This window comes from Nycticebus coucang, chromosome 3 (genome assembly GCF_027406575.1).
Source record: "Nycticebus coucang isolate mNycCou1 chromosome 3, mNycCou1.pri, whole genome shotgun sequence".
Classification (NCBI taxonomy): domain Eukaryota; kingdom Metazoa; phylum Chordata; class Mammalia; order Primates; family Lorisidae; genus Nycticebus; species Nycticebus coucang.
The window spans coordinates 7,873,730-7,888,855 of NC_069782.1; the positions used below are offsets into that span (position 1 = coordinate 7,873,730).

The 15,126-nt window shown below is 41.0% G+C and overlaps 1 protein-coding gene across 5 annotated transcripts in view; it reads left to right on the forward strand.

Moving 5' to 3' along the window:
• Positions 1-14,879, forward strand: part of SLC25A17 (solute carrier family 25 member 17) — a 65,448-nt gene extending 50,569 nt beyond the window's left edge. For all 5 annotated transcript variants that reach the window (XM_053582701.1, XM_053582700.1, XM_053582699.1 and 2 more), the window contains 5 exons: positions 2,735-2,851; positions 4,242-4,387; positions 4,477-4,572; positions 9,484-9,566; positions 14,284-14,879. In XM_053582701.1, coding sequence (XP_053438676.1) covers positions 2,735-2,851; positions 4,242-4,387; positions 4,477-4,572; positions 9,484-9,566; positions 14,284-14,431 — 590 coding nt within the window. In that variant the 3' untranslated portion in view covers positions 14,432-14,879. The remainder of the gene's footprint in view (positions 1-2,734; positions 2,852-4,241; positions 4,388-4,476; positions 4,573-9,483; positions 9,567-14,283) is intronic.
• The last annotated feature ends 247 nt before the right edge of the window (positions 14,880-15,126 follow it).

The following is a 15,126-nucleotide window of genomic DNA, read 5'->3' on the forward strand; positions in this document are numbered from 1 at the left end:
AGTACCATCCACAGCTTGGAACTGGAAGAAGAGTTTTCTATATAGGCTCATAAGTAAGCTTTCTTTATCCTTCTGGCCTTTTAGGTACTAGTAACTTATGAATAGTTTATGACATATTTCTCCTCAGTGGAATATTGTCCTTTGCTTGATTGTATAGGTTGCAAGTTTTAGTAAAGTTTTGGATTCTCAAGTATTTCAGTGGCTTTTCTTAGAACTCATAAAATAATAGTGGTTAAAAAATACCCCTCCATCTGCTTTGGCTTAGAGAATGAAAAAAAGTACTTGAACTTCTCAGATAAAAAGCTTATAGATACAAAATGTTTTTACAAGGACTTTATATTCTCTTACTTAAATAATGTACTTCATTTTTGTACTTGAAGTTGTTTTTTAGAAGAATCCTTTCAGTCTTTTGGCTGGTGTTTATAACGGGGATATGAAAGCAGAATTTTAAATAGTGGTTAAAGCTTAATTTTAGCTGTATTGCCTCATAAGTGTTTTGTGTGTGGTTACTTTTTGAATAGAACATGAAGCAAATCTTGATTTCTTTACTTTTTTTTGAGACAGAGTCTCACTTTGTCACCGTCAGTAGAGAGCTGTGGTGTCATAGCTCACAGCAACCTCAAACTCTTGGGCTCAAGTGATTCTCTTGCCTCAGCCTCTCGAATAGCTGGGACTATGGGCACCCGCCACAATGCCCAGCTATTTTTTTTAGAGATAGGGTCTCGCTCTGGTTCAGTCTGTTCTCCAACTTCTGAGCTCAGGCAGTCCTCCCACCTTGGCCTCCCAGAGTGCTAGGATTACAGGCATGAGCCACCACGCCCAGCATGGAATCTTGATTTCTAAATAATTAATTTCCTCACAATGTATTTCACCTACTTAGAGAAGTATATACACTGCCATTCTACAGTATCCATAAATGCTTGTCCTAAGCTCTCCCTCTCTCCCTTTTCCCTTAAAACAAGTGCAGTGGACTGCTCTTTCTTTTTCTTTTTCTTTTTTTTTTTTTTGAGACAGAGTCTCACTTTGTCACCCTCAGTAGAGTCCGGTGGCATCACAGCTCACAGCAGCCTCAAACTCTTGGGCTTAAGCGATTCTCTTGCCTCAGCCTCCCAAGTAGCTGGGATTACAGTCGCCTGCCACAATGCCTGGCTATTTTTTTGTTGCAGTTGTCATTGTTTTAGCTGGCCCAGGCTAGGTTTGAACCTGCCAGATTCGGTGTATGTGGCCAGCACCCTTCCCACTGAGCTTTTGGCACCGCCCTAGACTGTTCTTTCTAGTCTGATTTTTCTGGCTTTTAGTTTTTCTGTTAAGTGTGCATTGCATTGAATGGGCATGCATTTTACAGTCGGGGCAAATAGGCGTGTATTAATACCCTTTTATCTTGGCCTCTGAAACACTGGTGCTTTTCAAGAATAAGACTAGAAGAAATCTCTAGCTAAGGATTTTCGGGGTATGATCAATGCCTCAAATGATAAGGTGCAGATATTAAGTCATGACTAAAAATGACTCCATGATATGTCAATCTATAAAAATACAACTCATAAAAGTATTTGGTAATATCGTTTACTTTGTGTTCTCTTAATGCTCTTAAGAGATAGCAAATGTCTTACTTTAGCAATTGTATTCAACAAATGAAAAATTGGAATTTGAATCTCTTGGCTTTTTCATCACGTTTATCTTTGGTTAGACTGTTTCTTGTAGAGAATGTTTTGAGATTTCTTAAATCAGAACATTCTTTTACCAGATGTGCTTACATTTCTTTCAGTAAAAAGATTTGTCTCTTAGTATTGTGCCTCTTGGTTCTTTAGGGCATGACTGGAACCAGATAGCTCCATGTATGCTTGTTTGCAGTTTGTTCCTGGGTTCATTTATTTAGTTATTTACTTAACAAATATTTACTAAGTATATACCATGTGTCAGGCACTTTGTTACAATTTTGTGTGGTATTTTTTTAATCATTTCAGGACTGATGAGGAAAATTTTAATATCTCAAGATGGTGTTAAATTGGGATCGTGTGTTTTCAAAACAGAAGCACCTGGCTCATTGTATTGTTCCACTCAGAGGCACCCTTGGGGGGGTCAAGATTCCCATCTTAAGCTTGTAAGGAACATGATGCTTGCGAAGCTGTTTCAGATGTTTTGTGACACTTCATAATTGCTGCTTGCTGCCTGCCTGTCCTAATCGTCTAAGCAATCAGGAACGCTTTGGAGCTTCTACACTGTTAAGGCACTTTGAAATGTCACCACTTTTTCCCTATCTGTCACCCATTGTACAAGATCCATAGTCACTTAAAACCATGTGAACTACTTATGTGAAAGTTATAAATTGAGTGTTGATCTGATACTGTCATGGACTTAGCATGTTATCTGTAAGCCACCTCCTCTCTCTAAAGCTGTTATGTTAAAATTGCATTTAAAATTATATCAAAATTGCTACTTTGAATGCTATATAAATTGACAAGTAGATTGCTTCCTATTACACAAATGAAGCAGCTCATTACTCTTTTCATGTGGAAAGGTGCTGCTGTCAGCCACTTGCTATCAGCAAAGCTTCCATATTGCTTCTAACAGTAGTGGCTTGTGTTGTACCCTGATGCAAAGAGACACCTTAACTTAGGTCTCCCAGGAGGTTGGTGGCAAGAGGTATAAATGGAATATTGTTATGGGGCTTTAAGACAGAAGAGCTTAAAGGTTACATTTCTTTCCCTCAGTCTCTCCCTCTTTCTTTGTAAAGGAGTGGTGAATGTGTTGCTGACAACTCCACTCTGGGTGGTAAACACCAGGCTGAAGCTGCAAGGAGCAAAATTTCGGAATGAAGACATTGTACCCACCAACTACAAAGGTGTCATTGGTAAGTGTCTCTAGGCTAGTTCCTATTTAAGGGTTTTTTTTACCTCTTTGCATCTGGAATCTATTGCCACTATAAAGCTACATAACAGATAACCTCAAATGTCACCATCCGTCAGTAGCATTTGTTTAGCTCATGTGTCTGTGGATTGACAGGGATCTGACTCATCTGGGCTGTCCCCTGCCTGAGAGTCTCAGCTGCCCTCCTCTTCCTGGGATTAGCATCTGCACATTCTTCTTATGGTGGTGGCAGAAGCACAAAGAACATGCTCAATGGTACAAGCTCTGTTTGCACCTTGTCTACTGACACCCCAGTGGCCAAAGCACATTAATGTGACCAAGTCTAAAATAAGAGGTAGAGAAATATTTTCTTTTCTTTTCTTTTTTAAGAGACAGAGTCTCACTTTGTCATCCTCGGTAGAGTGCTGTCACGTCACAGCTCACAGCAACTTCCAGCTCTTTGGCTTAGGCAATTCTCTTGCCTCAGCCTCCCGAGTAGCTGGGACTATAGGCTTCTGCCACCACACCCAGCTATTTTTTTAATTGCAGTTTGGCTGGGGCTGGGTTCGAGCCTGCCACCCTCTGTGTATGGGGCCTCACCCTACTCACTGAGCCACAGGCACCACCCTATTTTTTGTTTGTTTTTTGAGACAGAGTTTCACTTTGTTACCCTGGGTAGAGTGCTTTGGCGTCATAGCTCACAGCAACCTCAGACTCCTGGGCTTAATTCATTTGCCTCAGCCTCCCAAGTAGCTGGGACTACAGGTGCCTGCCACAACACCTGGCTTATTTTTTAGAGACGGAGTCTCACTCTTGCTCAGGCTGGTCTTGAACTCCTGAGCTCAAGCAATCCACCCACCTCAACCTCTGGGCGTGAACCACTGCGCCTGGCCCGGGAATGGTAGTTTTCTTATAAGTCAAATCTTCTAGTATCTTATCTTTTGGACTGCAGCCTCCTATCTTTTGTTATGCTAGCGAGCAGTTCTCAAACTGTGGGTCGCGACCCACAGGAACTACAGGAAGTGTATTAAAGGCTCGCGGCGTTAGGAAGGTTGAGAACCACTGCACTACACGTTGTGAAACACATGGGCTCAATTTACAATTCTATATAATAGAGTTCCCAGTAGTGGTGATAATTACTTAGGGAAATTTGACATTCAAGCCTCAGACTTTCAGGAAGAGTTGCCTATGATTGAAGTTGATGACTTTCAGTATCTGATTATCAAAAAATAGTTAACTTATAAACATGCCCCCAAAATAATATTGCAAGAAGGAAATCTTTATAGAGTTAATATGGTTTATGTTCTAGGTATATTTGGCCAGAATTCACATTGTCTTCTTTAGTTAGGGGATTGTCATTATGCTTTTCAAAAGTCTCTTGATTTCTTGCTTAGATGCTTTTCACCAGATCATTCGAGATGAAGGAATCTTGGCTTTATGGAATGGCACACTTCCCTCCTTGCTGTTGGTCTTCAATCCTGCCATCCAGTTCATGTTCTATGAAGGTTTAAAACGGCAGCTTTTAAAGAAAAGGACGAAGGTAATCCCTGATTTGGAAAGGAGCCAAATAATCTCTGACACCTTCTTGTTGTTTGGATTGCTATGATTTGTTCTTTCTTTGCTTCCCAGCTTTCTTCTTTGGATGTGTTCATCATTGGTGCAGTAGCCAAGGCAATTGCCACCACAGTCACCTATCCCATGCAGACAGTACAGTCAATTCTGAGGGTGAGTACTGGGGTTCTGTCTGCATTTGGTCAAACAACATTCTAACATGTGTGGTCTCTTTATGTAAAGCAGTGTTCAAAGCCAGTGCAGTGGCTCATTCTTGTAACCCTAGCACTCTGGGAAGTTGTGGCAGGTGGATCGCTTGAGCTCAGTAATTCAAGACCAGCCTCAGCAACAGCGAAACCCAGTCTCTACTAAAAATAGAAAAACTGAGGCAAGAGGATCACTTGAGCCCAAGAGTTGGAGGTTGCTGTGAGCTATGCTGACGCCATGGCCCTCTACCCAAGGCTCGAGATTCTGTCTCAAAACAATAAAATAAATTAGTCGGTTGGTATGCCAGAGTATTCCCCATCCATTATTCCATTTCTTTCGTATTGTGTTAACCAGGTTTTCTATTTGGTTTGGAATAAGGTTGCATTTGTAATTTCTTAGATAATGTCCCAAAGTCTCAGAAAACCCAAATGTGGGCTGGGCACGGTGGCTCATGCCTATAATTCTACGCCAAGGCGGGAGGATTGCTTGAGGTCAGGAGTTTGAAACCAGCCTGAGCAAAATCCAGACCCTGTCTCTGCTAAAAATAGAAAAAATAATTAGCTGGGTGTAGTGGCAGGTGCCTGAGATTGCAGTCAGCTATGATGATGTCATGCACTCTAGCCTAGGTGACAGAGGGAGACTCTGTCTTAAAAAATAAGACAAATGTGGAAAAACGTTCTTTAAGGACATCAGGAAGATGTAAATTTGCTTCCTTCTCATTCATGTTTATTTGCTTAGTGCTCTAGGACAGATTATCCTTAACAAAGTCAGAGGTTAATTTCTTTGGTTCACTTAGGAGAAATTAATGATTTCACTTTTCTAAAGAACTTTCAAATTCTGCTTTTTCACTCATTCAGTTATTGATCCATTCAAATATTTATTAGGCATCTATACTGTGCAAGGAGTTGGGTATTGTGAACAAAACAGACATAATCCCTGCCCTTGTGGAGATACTGGAAGAGTGAACAAATAGGTAAATAGGCAAAATAAACAGGTAATTACAAATTGAAAAAAGAGCTATAAAGGAAGTAAGAGCATTCTGCTGTTAGCAGAGGGGGTATAGTGAGGCTTTTTGTAGCATGGTCGGGGTGGGCTTCTTCGAGGAGGCTTATTTAAATCAAGATGCAAAGGAAGATAAGAGCCTATCCGTTCAGAGTGAAGGAAAATGCATTCAGGTCGAGGAAGTATGATGTGCTAAGAGTTTGGGGCATCCCATCCCGGGAACTGAAAGGAGGCCTCTATGGCTGGAGAGTGGCTCTGGGTGAGATTGGAAAAGTACCAGGGAAGCTGTAGGTGAGGAATCTAGATTTTTATTCTCAGTGCAGTGAGAAACCTTTGAAGAGCTTTAAGCTGGGATATATGTGATCTGATTTACAATTCAAAAGATTGTTATAGCTATTACGGTGAGTTGGTCAGAAAGCTAAGAGAAAGTGGGGGCAATCAGACCATTGCAGTGAGACAAATGAGAGGGGTTGGTGACCTTAGACTAGGGTGGTAGCAGTGGAGAGGAGAGACAGCATGAGAACAGATTCAAGGTCTATTTTAGAGAAAAGGTTCAAGAGACTTATTACTAGATAAAATGAGAATGGTAGTGAGAATATTTCATTTAAAAATAATTATTACTTTTTCTTTCTTTTTTTTTTTTTGAGACAGAGTCTCACTTTGTAGCCGTTAGTGGAGTGCGATGACATCATAGCTCACAGCAACCTCAAACTCTTAGGCTCAAGCAATCTTCTTGCCTCAGCCTCCCAAGTTGCTGGGACTACAGGTGCCTGCCACAACCCCCAGCTAGTTTTTCTATTTTTAGAGACAAGGTCTTGCTCTTGCTCACCCTGGTCTCAAACACTTAAGCAGTCCACCTGCCTCTGCCTCCCAGAGTGTGTGAGCCACTGTGCCTGGCCCAAATTACTACCTTTTTCAAAAAAGTATTTTTGGGGCTCAGCGCCTGTAGCTCAAGTGGCTAAGGTGCCAGCCACATACAGCAGAGCTGGCAGGTTTGAATCTGGCCTGGGCCTGCCAAACAATGACAACTACAACCAAAAAATAGCTGGGCGTTGTGGCAGGTGCCTGTAGTCCTAGCTACTTGGGAGGTGGAGGCAAGAGAATCACTTAAGCCTAAGAGTTTGAGGTTGCTGTGAGCTGTGATGCCATAGCACTCTACCCAGGGTGACAGCTTGAGACTCTGGCTCAAAAAAGAAAATAAAAATAAAAAATAAAAAGTATTTTTGGGAGTAGGGCACTGGCCACATACACCGAGGCTGGCGGGTTTGAGCCCAGCCCGGGCCTGCTGAACAACAATGATAACTGTAACCAAAACAAATAGCTGGGCATTGTGATAGTCACCTATAGTCCCAGCTACTCAGGAGGCTGAGGCAAGAGAATTGCTTAAGCCCAAGAGTTTGAGATTGCTGTGAGCTGTGATGCTACGGCACTCTACCAAGGGCAGCATAGTGAGACTCTGTCTCAAAAAAAAAAAGTATTTTTGGCTTGGCTCTTGTAGCTTAGTGGTTAGGAGGGCGCAGGCCACATACACCGGGGCTGGTGGGTTCAAACCTGCCAGGGCCTACTAAACAACAATGACAACTGCAACAACAAAAAAAAACAGCCGGGCATTGTGGCCGGCACCTATAGTCCCTGCTACTTAGGAAGCTGAAGCAAGAAAATCACTTAAGCCCAGGAATTTGAGGTTGCTGTGAGCTGTGAGACCATGGCACTGTACTGAGTGTGGCACAATAAGACTGTCTCAAAAAAAAGTTTTTTGGCTCAGAGCCTGTAACTCAGCAGCTAGGGCACCAGCCACATACACCAGAGCTGGTGGGTTCAAGTCCGGCTCAGGCCTGCCAAACAACAATGACAAATACAACCAAAAAATAGCCGGGCATTGTGGCGGGCACCTGTGGTCCCAACTAGTTGGGAGGCTGAGGCAAGAGAATCACTTAAGCCCAAGAGTTTGAAGTTGCTGTGAGCTCTGACTCCACAGCAATCTATCCAGGCGACATAGTGAGACTCTGTCTCAAAAATAAATAAATAAAGTATTTTTACTAATGCAGTATGAAATTGGTACTTAACATAAAGGATTCGGTAGCATTCACATAAATGTATTTTATAATGTAAATGTATAATGTCAAGAGCTTAGACTGTAGATTCTAATAGATGAGTGCTCAGCAGGACTTCCTAGAGAAGTGGAAGTCATTAAGCCATGCTGTCAGCATCTAAATCATCATCCTGGGAATGACCTTTTTCTTTTGAGATAGAATTTTTTCCATAATTATCTGTAAAAGGAAAACTTTCATGTTTGTTTCATTCAAAAACATTTCTTTTCGGGGTTTTTTTTGTTTTGTTTTTGTTTTTGAGATAGAGTTTCACTTGTCACCCTCCGTAGAATGCCATGGCATCATAGCTCACAGCAACATCAAACTCCTGGGTTCAAGCAATCCTCTTGCCTCAGACTCAAGTAGCTGGGACTGCAGGCACCTGCCACAATGCCCGGCTATGTTTTTTTTTTTTTTTTTTAGTTATAGCTGTGTACATTAATGGAATCATGGGGTACAATGTGCTGGTTTTATATACAATTTGAAATATTTTCATCAAACTGGTTAACATAGCCTTCATGGCATTTTCTTAGTTATTGTATTAAGACATTTATATTCTTAGCCTGGCGTCGTGGCGGGCGCCTGTAGTCCCAGCTGCTCGGGAGGCTGAGGCAAGAGAATCGCGTAAGCCCAAGAGTTAGAGATTGCTGTGAGCCTTGTGACGCCACGGCACTCTACCAAGGGCGGTACAGTGAGACTCTGTCTCTACAAAAAAAAAAAAAGACATTTATATTCTACACTTAGTAAATTTCACATGTACCCTTGTAAGATGCACCACAGTTGTGGTCCCACAAATTATCTTCCCTCCACCCATCCTCTTCCTTCCCCTCCCTTTCCACGCCCCTTTCCCCTTCTTCTTGGGCTCTAATTGGGTTATAGCTTTTATATGAAAGCTATAAATTGGTTTCATAGTAGGGCTGAGTGCATTGGATACTTTTTCTTCCATTCTTGAGATACTTTACTGAGAAAAATATGTTCCAGCTCCATCCACGAAAACATGAAAGAGGTAAAGTCTCCATCTTTAAGGCTGCATAATATTCCATGGTGTACATATACTACAATTTATTAATCTATTCATGGTTCAATGGGCACTTGGGCTTCTTCCATGACGCCAGCTTTTTTTAGAGACGTGGTCTTGCTCTTGCTCAGACAGGTCTCAAACTCTTGAGCTCATGCGATCTAACTGCCTCGGCCTCCCAGCATGCTAGGATTACAGGTGTGAGCCATCATGCCCAGCCTGAAAAATATTTCTTATTTTCATCAAAGTACTTTACTTACGGGTGGCGCCTGTGGCTCAAAGAGTAGGGCGCTGGTCCCATACGCCGGAGGTGGCGGGTTCAAACCCAGCCCCAGCCAAAAAAAAAAAAAAAAATACTTAGTTGAAAAGTAGAGGATTAATGAAATGGTGGTATAATTGGATATTATTATTGTATACTGTAAGATGTTACTGTAACATAATGTCCTTTCCAGGTAGAAATTAAGATTTTAAAAGGCAGCAGTATTAGTCAGTGGCTCTGCCTGTAATTCTAGCACTTAGGAGGTCAAGGTGGGAGGACAGAAAGACCCTGACTCTACTAAAAATAGAAAAATTAGCTGGGCATTATGGCACGCACCTGTTATTGAGCTACTCAGGAGGCTGAGGCAGAAGGATCAATTGAGCTCAGGAGTTTGAGGTTGTAGTGAGCTATAATGATGCCACTGCACTCTAGTTAGGGCAACAGAGTGAGACTCTATAAAAAAAAAACAGTAATATACAGTAACGATTTATTTTTTCCTTATTTTTCAGTTTGGACGTCACAGGCTAAACCCAGAAAACAGAACATTGGGAAGTCTTCGGAATGTTCTCTATCTTCTTCACCAGCGAGTAAGGTGAGCTTTGTGGGTGCTTCACTTTCTGTCATCTTCTTCAACAGCTGTGATTGGATTTCTTCTCTTACACTATTGCCTTAGCAGTGGCAGCCTCAAAACCTCTGTCTTGTATGCTGTGCTCAGACATTTCTCATTTTAGGAGCTTGATGTAATGTGATGACATTTAGAGGCCAGACATGGTGGCTCATTCCTGTAATCCTAGCACTTTGGAAGGCTGTAGAGGGAAGATTGCTGAGGCAGGAGGATTGCTTGAGCCAAAGAGTTTGAGGTTACTGCGAGCTATGGTTGCACCACTGCAGTCCAGCCTGGGTGAAAGAATGAGACTCTGTCTCTAAAAAATAAAATAAATAACATTTTAAAATGACAACATTTGGGGAAGTTTTGGAAGAGTGGAAAAGTTCAACTACTTAATACTTGTTTTTGTTTTATTTCAGAATATTCTGGAGGTACAAATGTATTGGTTACATGGATTGCTTTTATACTGCTTGAAGCAGAATTATTTGCTAGTTATAAATATGCAGAATGCCTTCAGAAAGGGATCCCTTCCATAATCTAATGTGCCTGAGTGGTGTTCATCAATGGCATATCCTATGGCCTCTCATAGCAATATAACATCTGCTTATAGAGATAGCAGCAGCAGTAGTAGTAGGGAAGGGAGAGAGGAATGGAAAAGTAATAACGATGATGATGATGACAATGGTAAAAGTAACTTAACATTTTTGAGAGTTTGCTAAAATGGCAAGACACTAAGATGCTTTATGTGGGTCATCTCTGTCCTAACAGTAGCTCTATGAGACAGGAATTATTGTCATTTCCTGTTTCATTTTAAAAAACTGGCACTTAGGGAAGTCAGATAAGTCAAGGACTTCCTTTGAAGCAGAAGCTGTTATAACTTTATTATTGTTGCTAGATACAAGATACTTTGAAAATAAATTTATTATAAAAATGGGATATGCTGGGCGGCACCTGTGGCCAGGAGTAGGGCGCCGGCCCCATATATCAGATGTGGCAGGTTCAAACTCGGCCCTGGCCAAAAACTGCAAAAAAAACAAATAGGATATGCATTGGATAAAAAATAAAATCAAAGAATTGGTATAAGGTAAAATGTAAATACTCACTGTACAAAGTATTGGGAAGGGTGTGAAGTAAGTGGTACTTTTCTGTGGCACCGATCGGAACATACGGTGATACAACAAATGCTTTAGAAAGGCATTTTGGCATTTTCTTTAGAAAGTTAAGCGTATATCTCCCACAGGACCAAGCTATTCTACTTCAAGGTGTTACCTAAGAGAAATGAAAGACTTGTGTAAAAATGTTAGTAACAGCTTTATTGGTAAGAGTTGAAAACTATGTCCATCATTGGGTGAATAGATTCACAAAAATATGTTGTGGGGCGGCGCCTGTGGCTCAAAGGAACAGGGCGCTGGCCCCATATGCCGGAGGTGGCAGGTTCAAGCCCAGCCCCGGCCAAAAACTGCAAAAAAAAAAAATGTGATATTATCCATATAGTAAACAACTACTCAGAAATAAAAACAGAAGAAAGTATTGATACGTACAACAACATGGAAGAATCTCAGAATAATTATGCTGAGTGAAAGAAGGCAGACAAAAAAGAGCTCATATAATTCCACTTGTATAAAATTCTAAAATATGCAAAAAACTAATCAATACTGACAAAGCAGTCAGTCATTACCTGGGGCCAGCATAGGCAGAAGAAAGGAATGATTATAAAAGGAAATGAAAATACTTTGGTGGCTGATGGGTATGTTAACTATTTCAAATGTGTTGATGGCTTCATGAGTATATATATGTATAAGTCAAAACTCATTAAAATCAGTTAAACTTCAGTAAAAACTATAAGTCCGTGCATACAAAATCCTTGTTTTCTTATTCTTTTTACAAAAAGTAGTCACCGTTAATGGCTAAGGATATTCTACAAAATACATATTTGCAACATATGTATGCAACTTACCTTTTTATAAGCTTAATATCACAGACATCCCTTCACATTGATATCTATGGACTTAGTCTTATTTTTTGTAGTGACTGCCTAGTTTCCTGTTATATAACATGCCCTGATTTATTTACCAATAAATACTTACTAATGGATATTTAGGTTTCCAAGTTTTTGCCTTTGCCAGTACTGCTGAATGAACAGCTGTAAATTTAGCTTGTACATCTGAGAGATTATATTTGGAGAGAAAATTCCTTTATCTACTGAAATTACCTAATTAAGGAGTTTCAACATATACAATTTTGATGGACATTGCCATCAAATGCCATATAAAATTTTGAGGGACAGTGCCCCCAAAATGTATTACCAATTTCCATTTCTACCAACACTGAGAGACTGAAGAAAAATGTAGTTAACAAGAAAGTTAAGAAGATAATGTTAGATGGAAATCTATGGGGTTGTATAGTTTTCAAATCCAGTGTGTTTTCACATCTCTTGTTTGGTTCTCACTCAACCATATGGATATAGAAGGGTGATTATAGTCTCTTTGCAGATCAGGAAACAGATTTAGAGAAAAAATGACAGATGTACCAGACAGAGGCAGTGCCAGAAGTTGAAACTCAGATGCTCAGTGAGCATTCAGGAAGGAATGAATAAATAAAAAGCTTCCATTCTCTCTATTAGAATGTTCTGCAATTATGGAAAGATCTGTACTGTCCAGTAGGGTTTGCCACTATTAGCATGTGGCTTTGAGCACTTGAAATAGTCCTAGGGCAACTGAGAAACCAATTTTATTTTCTTTTTTTAGACAAAGTCTCATTCTGTTGCCCTGCATAGGGTACTGTGGGATCATAGCTTGCAGCAACATCAAACTTCTGGGCTTAAGTGATCCTTTTGCCTCAGCCTCCCAAGTAAGCTGGGACTATAGGTGCCCAGCACAACACCCAGCTAGATTTTAGAGACAGAGTCTCACTCTTGCTTAGGCTGGTCTTGAACTCCTGAGCTTGGATTCCAGGCAGAAACTGAATTTTTAATTTTTTTAAATTGTAGTTGCCAAATATGGCTAGTGGCTACTATAATGGATAATGTAGTATACTGTACCAGCCTCTCCAAACTTTTGTGTGATTAAGAATCACCTGAGGTGCTTGTTAAAATGCAGGTTCATTCTTTCCCTCTGGGGTAGAACTTGGCAGTCTACATTTCTGTACAAACCCTAGTGCTTCTGACATGGTTAAGACCCCACCTTGAGCAACACTGAGGTAGAATTTCTTGGGTTTCTTGGGTTAACATGATTCAAGTTAGTCAATGAACTAGAAATTTATACATACAGGCCAGGCGCAGTGGCTCATGCCTGTAATCTAGCACTCTGGGAGGCTGAGGCAGGTGGATTGCTTGAGCTTACGGGCTCCAGACCAGCCTGCGCAAAAGCAAGACCCTAACTCTACTAGAAATAGAAAAACTGGGGAGTGGCGCCTGTGGGTCAGTGAGTAGGGCGCCGGCCCATATACCAAGCGTGGCAGGTTCAAACCCAGCCCCGGCTGAATTGCAACCAAAAAATAGCCAAGCGTTGTGGCGGGCGCCTGTAGTCCCAGCTGCTCGGGAGGCTGAGGCAGGAGAATCGTGGAAGCCCAAGAGCTAGAGGTTACTGTGAGTCCTGTGACATCATGGCACTCTACCGAAGGCGGTAAAGTTGTCTCTACAAAAAAAAAAAAAAAGAAATAGAAAAACTGAGGCAAGAGGATCACTTGAGCCCCAAAGTTGGAGGTTGCTGTGACCTATGACACCATGGCACTCTACCCAGGACAACAGCTTGAGACTCTGTTTCAAAAAAAAAAAAGAAATTCGTACATCTAGTCTTTTCATTCCTCCTTATTACGTGATTTCCCCCTAATAATAGGTTTTCATACAGTGTATGTATAAAACACAGTAGTATCTTCTGAATGGAACCTTTGACTAGTTTTAATATCAATCCACATGCTGTATATAGCCCCAAGGTTGCTAAAACTAGCATATGAGGTTAATTCACTCTAAACAAACAGCTTTGGAGAGATCATTTGCTCTGAATTCTTGGTTCAGCCGAAGCATTATTCTCTGAGATTAGAGCAGTGATTCTTAAGGGCTGCTCCCTGGGTTAGCATCATTATACTTATCATCTGGAAACTTGTAAGAAATGCAAATTCTTGAGTCCTGGCCCAAGTTTAATGAATCAGAACCTCTGGAAATGGACCCAGCAGTCCGTATTTTAACAAGCCCTTCAGGTGATTGAAATGCGTGCTAAATTTGAGAATCTCTGGGTCAGAGGATCAAATGTATGGTAAGTCTGAAAATCCAGTAGTTTTTCATTTGTCTCTTTCTCTAGTGCCCTTGAGACTAAAATGATATAAACCTGTTGGCAGTTTTGCTGCCAGTTAGGAACCATTTAGTGGAAACAACTGAGTTGGGACAGTGTTAACAGGAAGATATAAATGTTCTTAGATCTCAGCTTTTGGCAACATGGTGGTGTTAAGAGATTTTAGGATCTGCATCCTATCCATGGGAAATTGTCAACTTTCTGATAATTAATGGTGACTACAAAGACAAGGTCTGTCCCCAGATATCTTTAAAGATAAGTTCTTTGACAACAGAAGTCTGTTAAAATTGAAAACCTTCATTGCTTGTTTTGATACAGCAAATGCTTCCTACCCCAGGTAGCATATTTCTGTGATGAAGGAGTTCACTTTTATAAAGAAAACTTTTTGTCTTTTCAAACCTCTTTTCTTTTAGGCGCTTTGGAATAATGGGACTCTACAAAGGCCTTGAAGCCAAACTGCTGCAGACGGTACTCACTGCTGCTCTCATGTTCCTTGTTTATGAGAAACTGACAGCGGCTACCTTCACAATTATGGGGCTGAAGAGTGCGGGCAAGCACTGAGACACCTTCCAGGGAGGAGTGTGGAAGATGCTCGAGATGGGGAGTTTCCTTCTGAGTGAAGAGAAGCAATGTTCCTTTTACTCTTGTTCCTTCCAGCACAAATTCTACCCTCATTGGCGTGGAAGGCATCCAGGGGTAAACAGGGTTATGACCGGTTGTACCTGTTGCCATCTTAGCTGGTTGGAGTTTGGGGTGGTGGATGGACTAAGAAAACATTATTGAAAACCTAAAAATGGAAGTATGAAAGTTTGTGGCAGTTTATTGGTTTTCTTAAGGGGAATGGACTATTTTGCTGTTGTGTGTAATGTTTTCTATTTAAATTTTTCTTAAATATACCAGCTGTTCTTTGCCCCAAGTTTTAGGACAAGTTTAATAATGTAATTCTCCTCATATTTTTGTATGTCTTAATCTTAGTATTTTCCTCACTAAAGATAATTATTATGTCTGGGTCATGGGTATGACTTTATTTTTGTGGAACTTTTTTTTTCTCTTGCTTAAGGTGAGGAGTCTTTTTTAGTATTGAGGAAATGAAAATTATTAATCTCAGGCTCGGTGCCTGTAGCACTGTGGTTATGGCGCCAGCCACGTGCACTGAGGCTGGCGGGTTCGAGCCCAGCCTGGGCCAGCTAAACAGCAATAATAATTGCAACAAAAAATAGCCGGGTGTTGTGGCCGGCGCCTGTAGTCCCAGCTAC